Source organism: Arachis ipaensis, chromosome B4 (genome assembly GCF_059453495.1).
Source record: "Arachis ipaensis isolate K30076 ecotype BB chromosome B4, ASM5945349v1, whole genome shotgun sequence".
Lineage (NCBI taxonomy): Eukaryota > Viridiplantae > Streptophyta > Magnoliopsida > Fabales > Fabaceae > Arachis > Arachis ipaensis.
Genome location: NC_142439.1, coordinates 69802155 through 69821206, shown reverse-complemented (window position 1 = coordinate 69821206; position 19052 = coordinate 69802155). Strand labels below are relative to the sequence as shown.

Here is a 19052-nt window from a genome sequence, read left to right as displayed (position 1 = left end):
GGAGTTTACTTGCTGTCCTCTTCCTCATCATCATTGCTGGTCTTCACATTCCTCTTTCACCTCTTTGATTGATGATGCTAAATCTTCCCAAAAGTTTGTATGGTACTCTGCACTGATATTGAAAGTTGCTTGTTCCCCAAGCACTTAGAAACAATGGTTAGCGTGCATGATTTATTTGTGGCCCTTTGAACTTACTTTGGTGTGGGAACACCAAACTTAGTACCTTGCCAATGGTTCTCATGCATCAGATTAACCATGTGTGAAATTCTTTTTTTCTTTTTCAAAAGCAATACAACTGAAAACTTAGGAAACAGCAGAATAGTTAACTAGTTTATCTAAATGCTTGAAGCTAGCATTATGCAGAAGGTGAGAATATGTTTTATGATGGGATTTTGGTGGAACACCAAACTTAGAATCCTTCATTCTCCCTTATATTGTTTTGGTGTGCAACACCAAACTTAGCTTCTTGCAATATAGATAAAGCTAATTAACCTTTTTATTAAAATAGCTATAAAAAGAAAACTACCTCAGGTTGGGTTGCCTCCCAACAAAGCGCTTCTTTATTGTCACTAGCTTGACATCTTTCATCTTCTGATCATGGAAGCTGAGGCTTCTGTTGCCTTTGGTTTCCTCCTCTTACTGTGGGCTTCCTTTCCTCTGTTTCTTTTTGTGGAATTCCTCTGTGGTGTCTTTCTTTGATGATTATTTCCTTTTCCATAGCCTTCTCACTTTCCTCCATAACTGCTTTCCCTTTCAACCCAGCAGCTTTTTCGCTGTTCTTTGGGTCATCTTCAGTGGCCCTTAGGGATATATTTGCCCTCCTCTCGCCCATTTCTGCAAGGTGCTTAGCCAGTTGTTCCATTTGCCTCTCAATTCTTCTGAGTGAGGCTTCTTGGTTCCTGCTTATCATCTCTTGATTTTTCCTTATTTCTTCCTGCTCTATTGTTGTTATTTCTTGAACTTTCATGAACCTCTCCATCATCATTTCTAGAACATAAAGTCTTTGGAAGTTTAGAATTGGTCGTGGCTGTGTCAATGGTGGTGGTTGAAGAGAGTCATTTTGGGCGAGTGGTGAGGTAGGATGGGGTTGGAAGTGTGTGTATTGGGGTAGTGCATGATGATTGTTGTTGTGGGGGTGGTTTTTATGCTGGTTTTTGAAGTTGGGATTGTTGCAGTTGAAGTCCCTTGGTCTTTGATTTTGGTTTTCAACCCCCTCCAGTTGGACTGAGTTCTCCAGGGTGGGCTATACACATCATTCTGAGACCTGTGTTGGAATATGCTAGAGGAACTGTTTGGAGAATGTGATTGCTCATAACTTTGTTGCTCATGGTTAATTGCTCCAAAACCTTGTTCAGCTTGATTCCACCCGTAAGAGTTTTGAATTAGGTTGTATGCATGTACTACAGTAGTTCTCAGCTTATTGATTTTTCTGACCATCATGTCTAGTTGTAGAGTCTGCTGATGTATCTGCTTGTTTTGGTTCATGACTGCACGAATACCTTCAATTTCCTTCTCTTGTGTGAATGGTTGCAATCCTGCCTCTGGTTTAATAGTTCTCTGAGGTGGCTTCAACTTGACTAGGAGTTCACTCATTAGTTCTTCCCATCCGATGATGCTTCCTTGTGGGAAAGCTTCAAACCATTGAGCAACATCGTTCATGGTGATGAGTGGGTGCTCCAAATTGTGGGTTGCATTATCATCTAAGGTGGGGATATTACTCCCCTGCTTACTGGAATTCGCTGAGTTCCCCTCCATGATCTGCACAATCACAAACTGTCCAAATGAAGATTGAATATATTCATGCCCAATATGTGATCAGAAAATTTGCTGACACAATGTATCAAACAGTTGATAGGCTTGAAAGATTAATAAAAGAAAATTTCTTCTCTCGTATATTCAACAAGCAAAAGCATAAGAATCACACAAAGCCAAAGAAACCAGGAGAACTTCAATCTATTGCTAGAATGAAGTTTTAGTTAGCTTAAGCAAAAATTCAAACAGTTAGTGGGTTAGTCAAAAATTAAAGAAACAGAAAAGAAAAAGTGCTTGATCTAGATCTCCACTGCACTTAATCATTGTCAATCTATTTCAATCCCCGGCAATGGCGCCAAAAACTTGATGTGTATTTTTGGAAATCGAATTCCAAACACACAAATCTAACCGGCAAGTGTACCGGGTCGCATCAAGTAATAATAACTCACGTGAGTGAGGTCGATCCAACAGGGATTGAAGGATTGAGCAATTTTAGTTTAGTGGTTAATTTAGTCAAGCGAATCAAGATTTGGTTGAGTGATTTGTAATTGACTGAAACTAAATTGCATGAAAATTAAAGGGAGAGGGGTAGATTGCAGAAAATTTAAGAGCAAAGAAAGTGAATAAGCTAAATCTTAAAGAACAAGTAATGTAAATTGCAGAAACTTAGATTGCAAGAAATGTAAATGGCTAAATCTTAAAGTGCAAGAAGTGTAAATTACTTGAATTATAAAGGGAATTGGGAAGTGGATTTGCAGGAATTTAACAAGGAAAAGTAAAATTCAACAAATAGAAATGTAAAAGATGGATTCAATTAAACCGGATCTCAAATGACAATGAAAATAAGCTTGGTGTAGCAACGAAACAAGGAAATTGAAATTGAAAGATGTAGATCTCAGGACTCAAGAGACTAGGTAACCAAGGCTAGATCTCAATGCCTTCCTAGATCCAAATTTAGAATTCAATTGCAAGAAAAGTAAAGATCCAGTAGTAGAAAAAAAGAAGTGAAATCGCAAATTCTCAATGATGCAGTAAATCAAAACAGAGAGAGATCTCAAGATGAGATTGAGACAGAATTTCCTCAATTCTTCAACCCAAGATTCAAGATAAGTGTAAATGAAATTGAAAACAAGAAAACTAAGAGGAAGAGAATTCAATTCTCCTTCCCCAAGACTCAGAATCTCAAAATAACTTCTAACCAAAAGCTCTCCCAAAATCACTCAGCAAAACTAAAACGGAAAAAGCTCTCTGAAAACTTAAATTCTGAGCTATTTATACACTCTCTTCAAATGATCTTCAAGCCTTAAATTGGGCCTTTGCTCTTGATGAAATTGGGTTGACAAAAGCCTCTGTTGATTGCTCTTGGAGTTGGAGAGAAACACCCTTTTGAACCGGGACATGAACCATTAAAGCTTGAGTCAAAGTTTGAGGCAAACTTTGACTCAAGCTTTTCATATCAGCTTGCCTTCCTTTGCTGTCATCCACGTTTGAGCCAAAGTTTGAGGTCAAACTTTGAGCCAAACGTGGATCTTCCCTTGCATGCCTCTTGGCCAACGTTTGCCTAAAAGCTTGAGGCTAACGTTGGCGCAAGCTTTTGCTCCCTAGGTGTGTTTGTTGTGGCGCCAACTTTTGCCTAAAAGCTTGAGGTCAAACGTTGGCGCAAGCTTTTGCTCCCTGGGTGTGTTTGTTGTGGCGCCAACGTTTGCCTAAAAGCTTGAGGTCAAACGTTGGTGCAAGCTTTTGCTCCCTCTAGGGTGTAGTCAAGCTCCTCCTAAAGTTTGAGCGAAAGTTTAAGGCAAGCTTTGGCTCAAGCTTTTTATTCTCTCTTGCTCTTTGCCATTCCTTCTTTCTTCAACCTTCTTCAAAGCTCTTTTCACCTATCATCAATCAATCAAAGACATCAAAGCTATGCTCAAAATCATGAGATTGTTATTCTTTCATAATATATGACAATTATAACACAAAATCTCATGAAAATGCATTAATTTATCCATGGTTGATTGAATCAAAGGAAACATAAAATTCTACCCAATTGGCTTACTTATGGCTCAAGAAAATGCATAAAATCTATTGAAAACAAAAGAAAAAGGCTAGTGAAACTAGGCTAAGATGACTTGTCATCACAACACCAAACTTAAAGCTTGCTTGTCCCCAAGCAAGAAAAGGATTATGCTCAAAGGTTCTTTTAACTAGAATGGATTTGAAGAATTACATGTACTGTCCTGTGAGTGAAGTGATTAAGAAACAGTGGGGTGAACTCTAAATTATATGCTCATGCAAGGGCTTCAGTGCTTACTAGTCCCTACATCTTGGAAGTCTTAGGTCTTAGGACTTTTATCCAAATGATATCATGGAGATCTCTCTATAGGTAATCACCTTGAAGCAGCTTATAGTTCTTGAGGTGCGTTCTGAGTGTTGACAGCTGAAACTTGCATTCCACTCAACTATTGAGTAAGTAGATTTATTTGCTGAGACATAAGCTTGTTCTGAGCAAGAAGAGCATTAACAGCTTCTACTTCCAACACGCCTCTCTTCTGAGAGGTCTCAGAGTGCAAAGGATTTCTGTTGGAGGAATATAAGTATTGGTTGTTAGCAACCAACTCAATAAACTCAATAGTCTCCCCTAGTGTCTTTTTCATGTGCAAAGAACCACCTGCAGAATTATCCAAGTGCATCTTGGACATTTCACATAAACCCTCATAAAAGACATCTAGCTGAGTCCATCTAGAGAACATGTCCGGAGGGCATTGCCTAGTCAGTAGCTTGAATCTCTCCCAAGCTTCATAAAGGGTCACACCCTCTTTCTGTCTGAAAGTCTGAACCCCCATGATGAATCCACATTTTATGGTATTTATTTGCTCTATTTGGGTGGATTTCATTGACTTTTCTTGCACTTATCCATTGAAATAGCATATTTTTCTGAATTCTTTCCTAATTGGGCTTAATTGTGAAAAATATGCTTTTCATACTTAAATTGCCAATTTTAATTCACTTTTCTCCCATTCGATGCCTTGATATATTTGCTTGAGTGATTTAAGATTTTGAAGGCAAGAATGGCTTGAGAAAGTGGAAGGAAAGCATACAAAGTGGAAGAGTTCAAGAGATGAAGGATTTGGAAAGCTGTCCATTGATAAACCCAAATTTTGTGGTTTATATTATGTAGAATTTGGGAGGTTTTATCAGTATTTCTCACACTTATTCACAAGAAATTCATGGTTTTGTATTCACTTCCTAATATTGCTCCATGATGAAAAACATGCTTGTTTTGCTTTAAAATTGCCATACTTTAATCCTCTTCTATTGCCATTTGATGCCGTGATGTATTTGTTGAGTGATTTCAGGAATTATAGGGTAGGAATGGCCTAGAAGAGAGAAAGGAAGCATGTACAAAAGGGAGGAACATGAAGATTTAAGTTTTTTTGGGAAAAGCAGCATTGGCGCGCACGCGCATTCCACGCGCACGCGTGGATGAAGATGGCTGGAAGCGGAGCGCAAGGATGGATGCATCCGCATGGATCAGAAGATTCCTATCGACGCGCACACGTGGATCACAAAAGTAATCGGCGCGCACGCACGCATGGCGCGCACGCGCGGGAAGCTGCACGTGACCTTATTAAAGGAAATCGTGCCTGGCGATTTCTGAGGCTCCTGAGGCCCAATTTCAAGCTGTTTCTGCATGGAAAAGACCCAAGGATGCTAGGGGAAAAGGGGGGATCATTCTTTTTACACTAAGACACAATTTTAGCTAGTTTTTGGTTCTTTTGTTCTTCTAGAGAGAGAAACCCTTGTTCCTCTCTAGATCTAGTTTTAATTTGATCTTCCCTTATTGAATTGTGAATTGGATTTTGTTAATTACTAGTTTTGATAGTCAAATTTGAATTCCTTAGTATAATTTTGCTTAGATCTTGTGTTATTTTTATGAATTCTTGTCAATTGTCATTTTATACCCATTTTATGAATGTTCTGAATCTTGAGTTGTTGATGTTGCATTGATGATTTCTATGATTAATTGTATTATTTGGATGATTGTATGTTGATAATTGTTAGTGGGTACTTGTTGATTTCAATTTAATTGCTATTTTGAACATGTCTTTTGTTAATGCTTACCAAGTGTTTGATGAATTGTTTACCTTGATTATGGAGTAGTTCTTTTCACTCTTGGCCTAGGCTAAGGGAATTGGGTAAACTTGAGTCATTGGGTCTAATGGATTTGATGATTTGGGAGCCCTTAGTGGTCAATTTGATAACCATTGATGCTAACCTTCTATTAAGTCAATTAGTAGTGAGGTTAGAACTTATGGATTGATGTTGACCAAACCATTTGACGTACTTCAAGTATAGAAGTAGACTTAATGAGTTTGGTTCCTCATAATTATCAAGATATGGTTATTAGACAAGGATGGTGACCCCAATTCCCATGCCTAGCCAAGAATTGCTTTTATTATTCATATTTGAAAACCCAAAATTCTTAATTATTGCCTTAGTTATAGTTGCTTGTTTAGTTTAGAATAGAATTATATTGGGTGTTACTTGTTAGTTTGGAATTGCTCATGTATTGCTTAGTTGTTTGAATTAATTTCTTGCATTTTAAGATTGCTTGATTGTTAAGATTCCCATTTTATTTTCTTGCTCATGACTTGCAACCCCAGAATTCTAACCAATATTGAAGCACATGTTTGCCCATTCCTTGTGAGACGACCCGAGGTTTGAATACTTCGGTTATTTCTATTGGGGTTGAACTTGTGACAACCAAATCCCTCTCTAAATTTGATCCTCGAGGCTTGTTGTTGGTAGAGCTATACTTGCAACGCAACTTTATTGAGAAAATCTTTACCAACAATAGTTCCTTGACAACCATCAAAATTTTGGCACCGTTGCTGGGGAATGGTTGCAACATATGCCTTGATATTGGTTATGTGAATATGTGAATATTGTAGATAGTTTAATTGCTTTCAATACTTAGCTATAGTTTAGAATTCTTTTACTTTTCTGCTATGACTCTCAAGTTTGATGAAATTCTAGCTTAGCCGATTTTGATCCCGAGATTGAAAGAACTTTGTTACATACTCGGCAAGCTAGACGGCGGTTGGACTATACGGCTAGTACTTCGGCCTCTCTTGAGGAACATACCGAATCACTAGGCAGTACCGAGAGTGACTTGGAGTCCGCTACTTCCTATTCTTCTGTTGGCACTAATAATACATCTTTACATCCTACAGGAGAGCCACACATGACGGAGCCACGGCGGATCACTTTGCATGAGCAAGGAGCTCCGGACATCATACTTCAACCGTTGCAAGCAAGGTATCCTAACCTTGATCCAAACTTTAAATTGAAGAGTAGCTTGATAAATCTACTTCCTAAGTATCATGGGTTGCCGGGTCAAGACCCCATCCGACATCTAAAGGATTTTCAAGTTGCTTGTTCTACGACTCAAAGGCATGGAGCCGATGAGGTGGCTATCATGGTTTTTGCCTTCCCTTTTTCTCTTGAAAGGCAAGCAAAAACATGGTTTTATTCGCTACCGGATGAGATTGTGACTAATTGGGATTTCTTGAGAAGAGAGTTTCTAGATAAATTCTTCCCACCGAAAAAGACCGACTACATCCGGAAGGAGATTTTGGGCATAATGCAAAGAGACCAAGAGAGTTTGTATGAGTATTGGTCTTAGTTCAAGAGGCTATTGGAATCTTGTCCACACCATGGAATGAACACTCACTTGCTCATTAGCTACTTCACCGGAGGTCTTTGTGTGGAAGATAGAAGACTGCTTACCGCCTCTAGCGATGGTTCCCTTTCGAAAAATAAGACGGAGGGAGAAGCTTGGAATTTGATAAAGGATGTTGCTAAAGCTACACAACATACAAGGGTGAGAAGTAATCCTCTTAAGGGTGTGGTAGAACCATCCCCTTCCGAATCAAGTCTAACCAAAGCACTTGGAGATATGACTACCATCCTTACCCAAATACAAAAAGATCAAAAGGAATACTACTCCATCCAAGCCATCCAAGCCCCACCTCCGGTTGCTCAACTTGAAGGCCCTCCTAGGATTTGTGGTTTGTGCTCTAACACCACACATTACACCGATCAATGCCATTAAATCCAAGAGGAACATGCTCTTGTAGTAGCCAATGTGAATTATAACAACCGTCTACCCTATCCTTCTCAAGGCCAAAATAATTACCCTCAAGGTGGTAATCAACATCAATAGTGGAGAGATAATGCACAAGGAAGCAATCAAAACCAAAGATGGAATAACTCTTCTTCTCATCACAACAATAACCAATCTTCATCCCAATACCACCATAACAACACCAACTACCAAGCCAACCAAAACCAAAACAACTACACCAAGTACCAAGCACTACACCATAGACAACAATCCAACCAAACTCCTCCATCTTCCAACAATCAAGTTGATAAGCTTAGAGCCGCCATGGAGAAACGAGATGAGAGCAACAAGGCTCAATTTGATGCCTTGGGCGCTCAATTGGCTAACCTCACCAACATGCTTTCAAAGATGACCATGCCAAAATAACCATCAACTCCCAACAACAACACTAACCAACCCTCAAGCTCTTCTAACCTTCCATCCCAACCCCAACCAAACCCAAAGGGCGGTTTCAACGCCATCACTCTACGGTCAGGGACTACGTTGGAGGAGATACCTCCAAGGGTCATGGGAGACATTCATGAGGAAGAAGTGGTTGTTGAAGCTCCACATGAAGAAGAGGTGGTAGACAAAAGGCATGAGGAAGAAGGAGTAAATCTCAAGGAACCCAAGAGAAAAGCTATAGTGGATGAGTCCATTCCTATTCCATTCCCTTCCATGGTGAAGAAGGCAAAGAAAACACCAGAGTTTGATTTGCACATGCTTCAAGTGTTCAAGAAGGTTGAGGTAACCATACCCCTTCTTGATGCTATTCAACAAATTCCAAAGTATGCAAAATTTTTGAAAGACTTGTGTACACACAAAGATAGGATAGGAGAATTGGAGACATTATCCTTGGGTAGTTCAATTTCTTCCTTGATAGAACCTATTCCAAAGAAATGTTGTGACCCTGGACCCTGTTTGGTGTTTTGTTGTATTGGTGGACGCACTTTTCATGATTTTATGTGTGACTTGGGAGCTTGTGTAAGCATCATGCCACTTTCTATCTATGTGCGGTTGAATTTAGCTACATTAAAGAAGTCGGCGGCGAGGTTTGCCTTAGCCGATAAAAGTGTGATCACGGTGATGGGAATAGCAGAAGATGTACTTGTGGCGATCAAGGATTTGGTTTTTCTGGTTGACTTTTACATCCTTGAAATGCCTCCAACAGAAAATAGAAACTCCTCTTCCGTTCTACTTGGTAGACCCTTCCTCAAGACCTCTAAATTTAAGTTAGATGCCTTCACCGGCACATATTCCTTTGAGGTTGGAGACAAGACTATCAAGTTCAATTTAGAAGAAGCCATGAAACACCCTCCTGAAGAACATTCCGTGCTCCGATGTGATGTAATTGATGAAGTGGTAGCGGAAGTGCAAGAAGAAGACCACAACAAGTTATACTACCCTATTGTTGAGGAGACGAATGACCAAGAGGATGAACATAAGAAAATTGTCAAGAATGAACTCCATGAGATTGATGAAAAGGAACCTCAACTTGAGGTAAAAAGTGAAGTGAAGCTCCTTCCATCTCATTTGAGGTATGCTTTCTTAGAGGACAATCAAAGGTTTTCAGTCATTATTGCTAGTGAGCTTTCAAGTGAAGAAGAAGAAAAGCTCCTAGGTGTTCTAAGAAAGTACAAGAAAGCAATAGGATGGAGCCTAGCGGATATTGTGGGAATTGACCCCCGCAAGTGCATGCATAGGATATTTTTCCAAGATGGAGCTAGGCCGGTTAGGCAACTGCAAAGGAGGCTCAATCCAACCATCCTCGATGTAGTGAAGAAATAGGTCACCAGATTACTAGATGCGGATATCATATACCCCATCTCCGACAGTGAGTGGGTGAGCCCGATCCAGGTTGTTCCCAAGAAGTCGGGCATCACAACGGTCAAGAAGGACGACGGTGAAATGGTCACTAAAAGAATACAAAATGCGTGGCGAGTATGTATTGATTACAGAAGATTGAACGCCGCTACACGGAAGGACCATTACCCCTTGCCCTTCATCGATCAGATGTTAGACCGTTTGGCAGGTAAATCTCACTACTACTTTCTTGATGGATTTATTGGCTACTTCCAGATTCATATTGCTCCTGAAGATCAGGAGAATACCATGTTTACTTGTCCGTTTGGCACCTTTGCCTATAAAAGGATCCCATTTGGACTATGTAATGCACCCGCTACTTTTCAGCGGTGCATGACGAGTGTCTTCCCCGATCTAATGGAGAATTGTCTGGAAGTCTTTATGGATGACTTCAGCGGTTATGGTACTTCATTTGATTGTTGCTTGGAGAACTTGGCCAAGGTCTTAGCTAGATGTGTTGACACTAACCTTGTCTTAAATTTTGAAAAATGCCACTTCATGGTACGACAAGGTATAGTGTTAGGACATGTAGTATCTCATGAAGGCATTTCTGTAGACCCAGCCAAGGTCGATGTTATCACCACTTTACCTCACCCCTCATCTGTGAGGGAGGTCCGCTCGTTTTTGGGACATGCAGGATTCTATAGGCGCTTTATCAAGGATTTCAGCAAGATTGTTTTGCCATTGTCGCGCCTACTCCAAAAAGATGTGGATTTTGTGTTTGACAGTGAATGTGTGAAAGCTTTTGAAGAGCTAAGGAGAGTTCTTACCACGGCACCGATTGTGCGAGGCCCCAACTGGACGTTGCCATTTGAGATAATGTGCGATGCATCAAACCATGTTGTAGGTGCCACGCTTGCACAGCATGATGGTAAACTCCCTTATGTCATTGCTTACTCTTCTAAAACATTGGATGCAGTACAATCCAACTATACCACTACTGAAAAAGAACTCCTAGCTATTGTTCATGCTTTAGATAAATTCAAATCTTATTTGCTAGGATTAAAGATAGTGGTATACACGGATCATGCAGCTTTAAAGTACTTATTGACAAAGAATGAGTCAAAGCATAGACTCATACGTTGGATCTTGCTTTTGCAAGAATTCGACATTGAGATTAGGGACCGGAGTGGATCTCAAAACCTGGTTGCGGATCATTTAAGTCGCATTGAGAATTTGAAATTTAATCCATTTTCGATCAATGACTCATTCCCATTGGATAGTTTGCATGCTGTGTCGGATAGCTTTCCTTGGATTGCCCCAATGGCAAACTACTTGGTTGCGAAAATCTTCCCTCCCACTTTTTCGAAAAACCAAAGGGATAAGTTGAGGAGTGATTCCAAATACTATATTTGGGATGACCCTTACTTGTGGAAGAGAGGCATGGACCAAGTAATTCGAAGATGTGTCCCGGAGTCTGAAATCTAACCTATTCTTGAAGCTTGTCATTCGTCCGAATGTGGCGGCCACTTTGGCCTACAAAGGACCGCTAAAAAGGTGTTGGATTGTGGATTCTGGTGGCCAACCTTGTTCAAGGATGCTAACCGGTTATGTGTGTCTTGTCATCAGTGTCAAAATTCGGGAAATACATCCCAAACGGATGAAATGCCTCAGCAACCTATGTTGTTCTGCGAGATATTTGATGTATGGGGCATTGACTTTATGGGACCGTTTCCCAACTCTAGTGGGTATCTGTATATTCTGTTAGCGGTTGACTACGTGTCAAAGTGGGTAGAGGCTATACCTACCTGCCTTGACGACGCCAATACCGTTGTTTCTTTTATTAGGAATCACATTGTATGCCGTTATGGGTCACCACGAGCAATTGTGAACGACCAAGGATCCCACTTTTGTAACAGGAAGGTAGAAGCATTGCTCAAGCGCTACGGAGTATCGCATAAGGTTGCTACTGCTTATCATCTGCAAACAAATGGACAAGAAAAAGTGTCCAACCGGGAAATTAAGAGAATTTTAGAGAAAGTGGTCAATCCGCAAAGGAAGGATTGGAGCCTCTGGTTAGGAGATGCACTATGGGGATATAGAACGATCTACAAGACTCTGATAGGGATGAGTCCCTTCCGGATTGTCTATGGTAAGGCATGCCCTCTTCCGATGGAGATTGAGCATCGAGCCTATTGGGCGGTAAAGTAGTGCAACATGGATTTAGCCAAGGCGGGTGAAGCTAGGAAGTTACAACTAGAGGAGATTTAGTGTTTGAGGAATGAGTCATATGAGAATGCCTGGATTTACAAAGAAAAGACTAAAGCATTCCATGACCATTACATCTGGAAGAAAGATTTTCAAGAAGGTGATGACGTCCTCCTCTACAACTCAAGGCTTCGATTCATGCCTGGCAAACTCCGTTCTAGATGGGAAGGACCTTTCAAGGTAAAAGAGATAAAGCCCTATGGAGTGGTGGAGTTGTTTGATCCCAAGAGTGAAGCAAGTTTCGAAGTGAATGGACATAGAGTGAAGAAGTATCATGGCTACAAGCCTCCAAAGGAGCTAGAGGTGTACCTATTGGAGGATGCACAAAGGAGAGAGGAAGCTTAAGAAAGGGACCGTCCAACTTAAGGACGTTAAAGAAAAGTGTTTGGTGGGAGGCACCCCACCGTGGTAAGATCTTCTTTGTTTATACCATCTTGTTTGTAACCTTAAATTCTTGTGATTTTGTGAATTCTTGATGATTGATTGATTGCATAGGAATGCTAGTTTTATCCTTCTTGTGAATAGATAGGATGTTCATAAAGTTTTCATCATTTTGGTATGGATGAATTGTTGAAGTAGGGAGAATGGTATGTTTTGGATAGTGCATAGAATTGTGAAGTATTCTCCTTGACTACTAGCTTAAGCACCTACTAAGAATGTATTAGAATAGGTCTTATTATGTTATGAAAAAAAAAAGAGAAAAAGGAAAAATGGGCACCGACGGGCCAGCGCACCATGCGCGCGCGCGCCGGTGGTGCAATTCTAACTCTTGGGCCAAATACCCGAGAGTTATGCCCACTTCGTTCCCAACTCGCGCCAGGCACTCACGTGTCCACGTACTTGCCGCCTGCGCGCACCATTGCAATTCACTCATCGACGCGCAAGCACACTGTGCGTGCGCACGCCGATGGCAATATCTAAACTCTCTGGTACAAAATCCAGAGAGTTGTGCCACACTTGTGCCAATCCTGTGCCAAAATTGACGCGTCCGTGCGCTGTGCACGTCCGCGCCAGTCGTGAAATCCCTCAAGCACGCGCCTGCACATTGTGCGCGCCCGCGCGCCTGTGCCATTCACCAACTCTGGTACAAAATCCAGAGACTCATGCCAACTTTGTGCCAGTCCTGTGCCAAAGGCACAACTGACCTCGCGCGTGCGCGCCACTGCCGCACACGAGTCCCTTGCTAAAACCCTCACCGACGTGCCAGTGCATTGTGCGCGAGCGCCGGTTGCACGAATCAGTTTTAAAACTGTGCCCCCTGTCTTTCTCACCCCCTTTCTTTTCTTAATCATTTTTCTTCCTCCATCACACCCCCTTCTCTTCTTCTCCTTCCATAACCCACCACCACCATCTCTGGCCACTCACCGGTGACAACCATCTCTTCCGGTGGCACTACATCTCCCCTACTTCTTTCTTATCTCCACAAAAGAAAAATTCAACTTTGTTCTTTTACACTTCTCAAGGTTCTAATTCTTCCATTTCTTTTCTTTCATTTTCTTTGCATCATTTCTCTTAGTTGGATTCTTTTTGTTGCTTTACCTAGTTTCTCTTTCAGTTACATGATTATATTACTCACTTTTGCTTGCTTACTTTTCCTTTTTCCTTATTTTTCCATGGATGTTGAATTTGAGTTTAAATTGCTTTAATAGATCTTTTGTCATTTTTCCCTTACCTTTGCCAATATGTGATGTTTATGTGATGATTGATGTTTTATTTTGGGTGTTATATTGTTTGAGTATCTCATATTTGCTCGTTGCTTGACGATTGCACACCAAGTGTTCGAGGAAATGCATTAATGCCATTTTGGTTTCTTTTAATAATGTACTTTCAATTGGATGTTTCCCCTCATTCACTTGTTGTCTTCTATACGCATTGAGTCCACTTTGCTTGCCAATTAGATACTCATTGAACATGACTTGCTCTTTGTTATGGATGCTTGAGATTACACTTTTCATGCCATTTTGCATGCTTCACTTCCTCTTGCATCCCATGTCAAGTGTTGTGACCCATGCTTTACTATCCTTCACTTGTATGTTTTTGTTAAAATGATTCTTTGGGTTTAATGTCTTCCTATTTCCCTTCCTTTCTCAGGATGGTCACCAAGAAAGGCAAGGAGAAAGATCCAAGGAAACCGGCCACAAAGAGAGCACCCCAAAGATCAACTTCTAAGGCGCACTCTTCATTAGGAGCCAAATCCCTATCCAAGAAGGCTAAGATACCCGCTCCTATTGATGAGAAAGAAAAGAGCAAACCAGCAAAAGATTCTTCAAGGTTCCCCAACCGCTTCTGTGAACTTATGTTCCCTTCCATAACTGTGAGGAACTATCATCCTGAGCATCTACTTGCTCTGCCGGACAAGGTTGCTCCTTATATTCTACCCCGCATTGAACAGCGAGGATGGGAGTTTCTTTTGAGGAAACCAAGGGAGATCAACCTCTCTTGGGTGGAAGAATTCTACACTAACTACCATCTCTCCTCCCTTCAATCGGTGTACATGCACTGGAAGCAAGTCTCAGTTTCAGAAGAGGCTATTCAGCAAGTGCTTAATGTCCTACCGGTATCAAGTGACATGGATGGCTACTAAGAAGTCTTACGTCAGCGACAGAAGTTTGGATTTGATTGGGACTCGATCCTCCGAGTCATTGCTGAGCTGAAGACATTTTGGACCCAAGGTCGACTCTGGATGAGGCCCAAAAGCATTGACGCTCGCTTCCTCACTGTAGAAGCTAGAGCTTGGGCCTAAATCCTATCCCACTATGTGCTACCTAGCACCCACAAGTCGTCCTTCACGGCGAATCTCGCCCTGCTTGTTTGATGTGTTCTCACGGAAAGGCCAGTGAACATTCCGTTTCTTGTCAAGCAAGCGATGAGTCAAGTTCACGCTTGGGGTAATTTGCCATTTCCAGCATTGGTATCTGATTTAGTTGCTGCTGCGGGTGTTCCTTGGGAAGCCAAGGACAGGAAGATTATAGTTCCGGCTAAGGGCGATACTGTCCCAAGAGGAAAATACTTACATCTTCCCATGAACAATCTAAGCCTTGACATAGCCCTTCCATCTACTATCCCTTCCACTTCATCATCACCACCACAGCAAAGATCAACATTTCAAAGGATAGAAGATCTACACCGGAAACTTGATAGATATGAGTGGCGCAATCAACGCCGATACACTTACATCAAGAAGCTTCTGCGTTGTGTTACCCCTAGCATGGAGGAACCCGAAATATTCACATCCACCTCAAACCCAAGTGATGGGAGCTCTGAAGAAGAGGATAGTGACGGTTCCTATCCCGATCGCCCTTTGTGCATTGTTCGTAGCACAGAGGACCGTGCTAATTTTTAAGTGTGGGGAGGTCGTTCGACCGATCTCCATGCGTAACAATCTCTTCCTTTCAATACCCATGGATTTATCTTTTGCTTAGTAGTTAGTACATAGTTAGTACATTGCATGTGTAGTTAGTTTTGCTTGTAAATACTCCTTGCATGATAGCTAGTTTCTATAGAGTTACTTGGTCATAACAATAACTTCTTTACCGAGAAACTGTGTTTTGGGGTACCCTACCAACTTTGAAAAAAAAAATTTTACAGCAAACTTGCTTTAAGATTGTATTTTGGAACATAGTGATTGAGCTAAGAACACAAGCATGTAAGTTTTGACCCTATTGCATGGTTACATCTTCTAACCATTATTTTCCATTCTTGTGTGCATATCTCTCTCTCTATGATTATGATCCTTGCTTTGTCTGATTCTATATGTCCATTACTTTGTGTATGAATGCATTTACATGATTGAGGCCATCATTTCAATAGTCACTTTTCCCAAATGGACTTAATGTAACAACCCCGATTTTCGAGTACGCGAGATCTTTTCTGAAAGTACGAATTTCTCCGGAATATCAGTAAGGGGAAAACCTTTGATATATCATCAAGAATCTCAATCCTCATTGTCATGATGTCATCTTTAAGTTAGAACCTTTCCCGAGGCAAGTTCGATGATGCAGTCGCGAAGAACCTAGTTTTTGAACCGTATCGGTTAGGAGTTTTAATTCGGTTTTTCGTAAATAGTCTCAGTTTGAAAAACCGGACACGATTTATGAGAGAAGAGAGATAATAGGATGACATTATCATTATATTAGTATTAGAAGCTTCTTGAATAATATTATAAGGTTACCTGGTCAGTTTTGGTTAAAAATAGAAAACCGGTTTAACCGGGTTCACAATTTACTGGTGCAGCTTAGCACCAGCACTCTCTGATGACTTTAGCAATGATAAGGCCTCATTATACATGTTTTATTCTCATAATAAATATGTTACTAGTGTCATTTATGCTAGTAGCTCAGAAAATAATTTTTAGAGATGTTTTCACAAGTGTTCCGATACACCTAGTTTTAGTAGTTATACATCTGAGATATTTTAATATTATTTTAATCCACCTCCAAGCCAACCAATCACAACTCACCCTACACCCCCAAAACCCCCAAGGCTGGCTCATTTTCACTTTGTGGCCGAAAATAGGTAGAGAGAAAAAGAGAGAAAAGTTCTTAGTTCCAAATCTTCAAAGCTTGATTTCTGCTGAACTAAAACTCAAATCAAAATTCCAATCCGACCAAAATGATCCTCTCTTCTTTCTCTACATGATTATATGACTTATCAAGGCTGGGATCAAGGTGAGTTGGCTGCACCATCTCTCTTTTGATTCAGTTTCAAGGAAATATGCTTAAATATGTGTTTTCTTGATGTGATTTAGGAGGAAAAAGTGCTTAAGGATCACCTGAAAGTTTGATTGAATTAGGAGCAGCAAGACCAGGTAGGGTGCCACGAAATTAATCTTGATTATTTGTTTTTGAGATGTGTGAATGTTGTATAATTTGGCTGTGCTAAAAATTGGCTGCATATATGATTGATTCTTGGTGAAAATTTGGTGAAATTTTGATGAAATTTGATGAAATTCAAGCTTTAAAGTTCATGTTCTTGGGCAGATGGAAAAACGAAACCCTAAGCTTAAATTGAGGTTCAATTTGTGTTGAAATCATGTAGAAAAGATGGGGTTTTAGTGGCTGCTAATTTATTATGAATTATAGTAAAAATCGGTTGCTGAAAAGACTGAAAAACGGGTAAAAACAGAGAAAGAATCTGAGGAATTTATGAAGAACATGAAGAACACTTTGAGTGTGGTGAAGAACAATGAAGAACACCTTTTTGATTCAAAAAAGGGCAAGGAAGTAATTATTTTGGTGTTTGAGGGGTTATTTGGTAATTACTAAAAGTTAGGGTGGTAAAAGTAGAAATATTAAAAGTTATGGGTGGTAAAAAGTGAATTTTAAAGGTTAAAGGTTAAAGTAAAGTTAATTTTCGAAAATATATTAATAAAATAATAAATAATAATAAAATATTAAATAATAATATTTAATTAAAAATAATATTTTAATAAAAATAATAAATTAATGCGAAAAAGTCAGTTTTCTGTAAAAGCTTTAGAAAGACGACTTTAAGTGCAGAATCTCATAATTACCTTCATAAAACACTTAGGGAGTGGTAAGAACATATTAGTGACGCAAAGATAAATAAAAGATAAAAGTTTAAGAAAAAATAAAAATCGAAGAAAAAGTCTGTAAAATTTTAATGACAGAAAAACAGACAGAGACTAGCAAACAAACTAGGGCAACATAGTTAGTCTTTGAGTTGCGACTAGGGTTAGGTATTATATGAAAAGTTAAATTGTTTCAGTATAGACTTAATGAACCTATACTTGGGACATGCTAACTATTCATACCGAAATTTACATAAGCTTTAAATACACAGATTAAACAGAAAAATCAGAGCAGGGTAAAGAGACTAAGAGCAGAAGGCTTATTGAAAGGTTAATTGTTGTTTGAGGCAACCCAAGAGATATTGTTTGCTTATTTGTTGCTGAATGCAACCTAAGAGATAATATTTATTATCTGTTGCTTTAAGCAACCCAAGAGTTTCTGTAGGGAAACCTGGATACCTACAGCAATTTTCCGTTCCCAAGAGTATATTTCCTGCGAGTAGAAAGCAGAGGCTGTCTCAATAGAGCTGCTAATAATTATATGCGCATTTATTTGAACGAAAGATCGTATCCGGGAAATCGTGAACTCGTGACCGGATAAATGTCGGGAATGCAGGTGCTAACCGACACATGAGCTCATGGCCTGTACTAGGGCTAGACATACATCATTCTTGTCTGCGCATCATTCTCTGTTGCTTTCCTTCTTGTGAGTGAACTATTTCTTTATGTTTGTCTGCTTGAGTGTTATGTCTGTGCTTTATTCCCTTGTGTTCTTCTGTTTGTGTTCTGTTTTCTGTTTTCCTATCTATTTTAACTATTGTTTACTACTTTATTGTATTCTAATATCAATCTGCTAATCGGAATCAAATAAATGAACGTAACTAATAACCCCGACCCTACTAAGAACTCCCCAGTTCTTACCCCTTCTCTCCCTTCCTTCCCCCTCAGATGGAGACGGGCGTGATCTTCTATGAGTTCGAGGACCCTTACGTCTACGAGGATCCGGTACATCACAGTTACTTCGTTATGGGTTTGGAGCCTCGTATTAGACGATATGCGTTACCTAATCGAGCTTTTCAACATCCTCTGTCTAGCCCGCATTTTGACCCCGATGCTCCTTACGACTTTCCCTTATCCTGGTTACATCCTGACGCACCTGTACATCCTGTTCCTGATGATCCTGAGCACCCTATACCAGCCCAACCTTTGAATGAGGCGGTACCTGAGCCTATCATTCCTGATGACCCTGAGTTAGCTGATGACTACGTACCTGTGATACCACCAGAGTGGGATTTTCCCCCTGAGCCGATCCCCGACTTTCCACAGCCTGATGAGCCGGCACCACCAGACGGTGGGGTAGCTCCTATATACGCGAACGAACGTGTGCTCGCGAATGGTTTTGTACATAGTGACAGCAGTGTTTCTGGTGGATCTGAGGGTATAGCTGTAGCTGCGGATGATGAGGAGGAGGAGGATCCTGAGATAGAGATAGAGCAGGATGAGGAGATGGACGAGCCTCACGGCGATTCTCCGAACGGCCATGTGTAG

At 40.4% G+C, this 19052-nt stretch overlaps 1 protein-coding gene and 1 pseudogene across 1 annotated transcript; both read left to right on the top strand.

Moving 5' to 3' along the window:
• The first annotated feature begins 4482 nt into the window (after nucleotides 1–4482).
• On the top strand, nucleotides 4483–4583 carry LOC148567840 (small nucleolar RNA R71; annotated as a pseudogene).
• A 13869-nt stretch (nucleotides 4584–18452) lies between these two features.
• On the top strand, nucleotides 18453–19052 carry LOC148567839 (uncharacterized). Its single transcript, XM_088483494.1, has one exon. The coding sequence runs from the start codon at nucleotides 18453–18455 to the stop codon at nucleotides 19050–19052; it is 600 nt and encodes a 199-aa protein (XP_088339620.1).

Coding starts and splice junctions, on each gene's coding strand:
- LOC148567839 (XM_088483494.1), top strand. CDS start 18,453: ATGGAGACGGGCGTGATCTTCTATGAGTTCGAGGACCCTTACGTCTAC.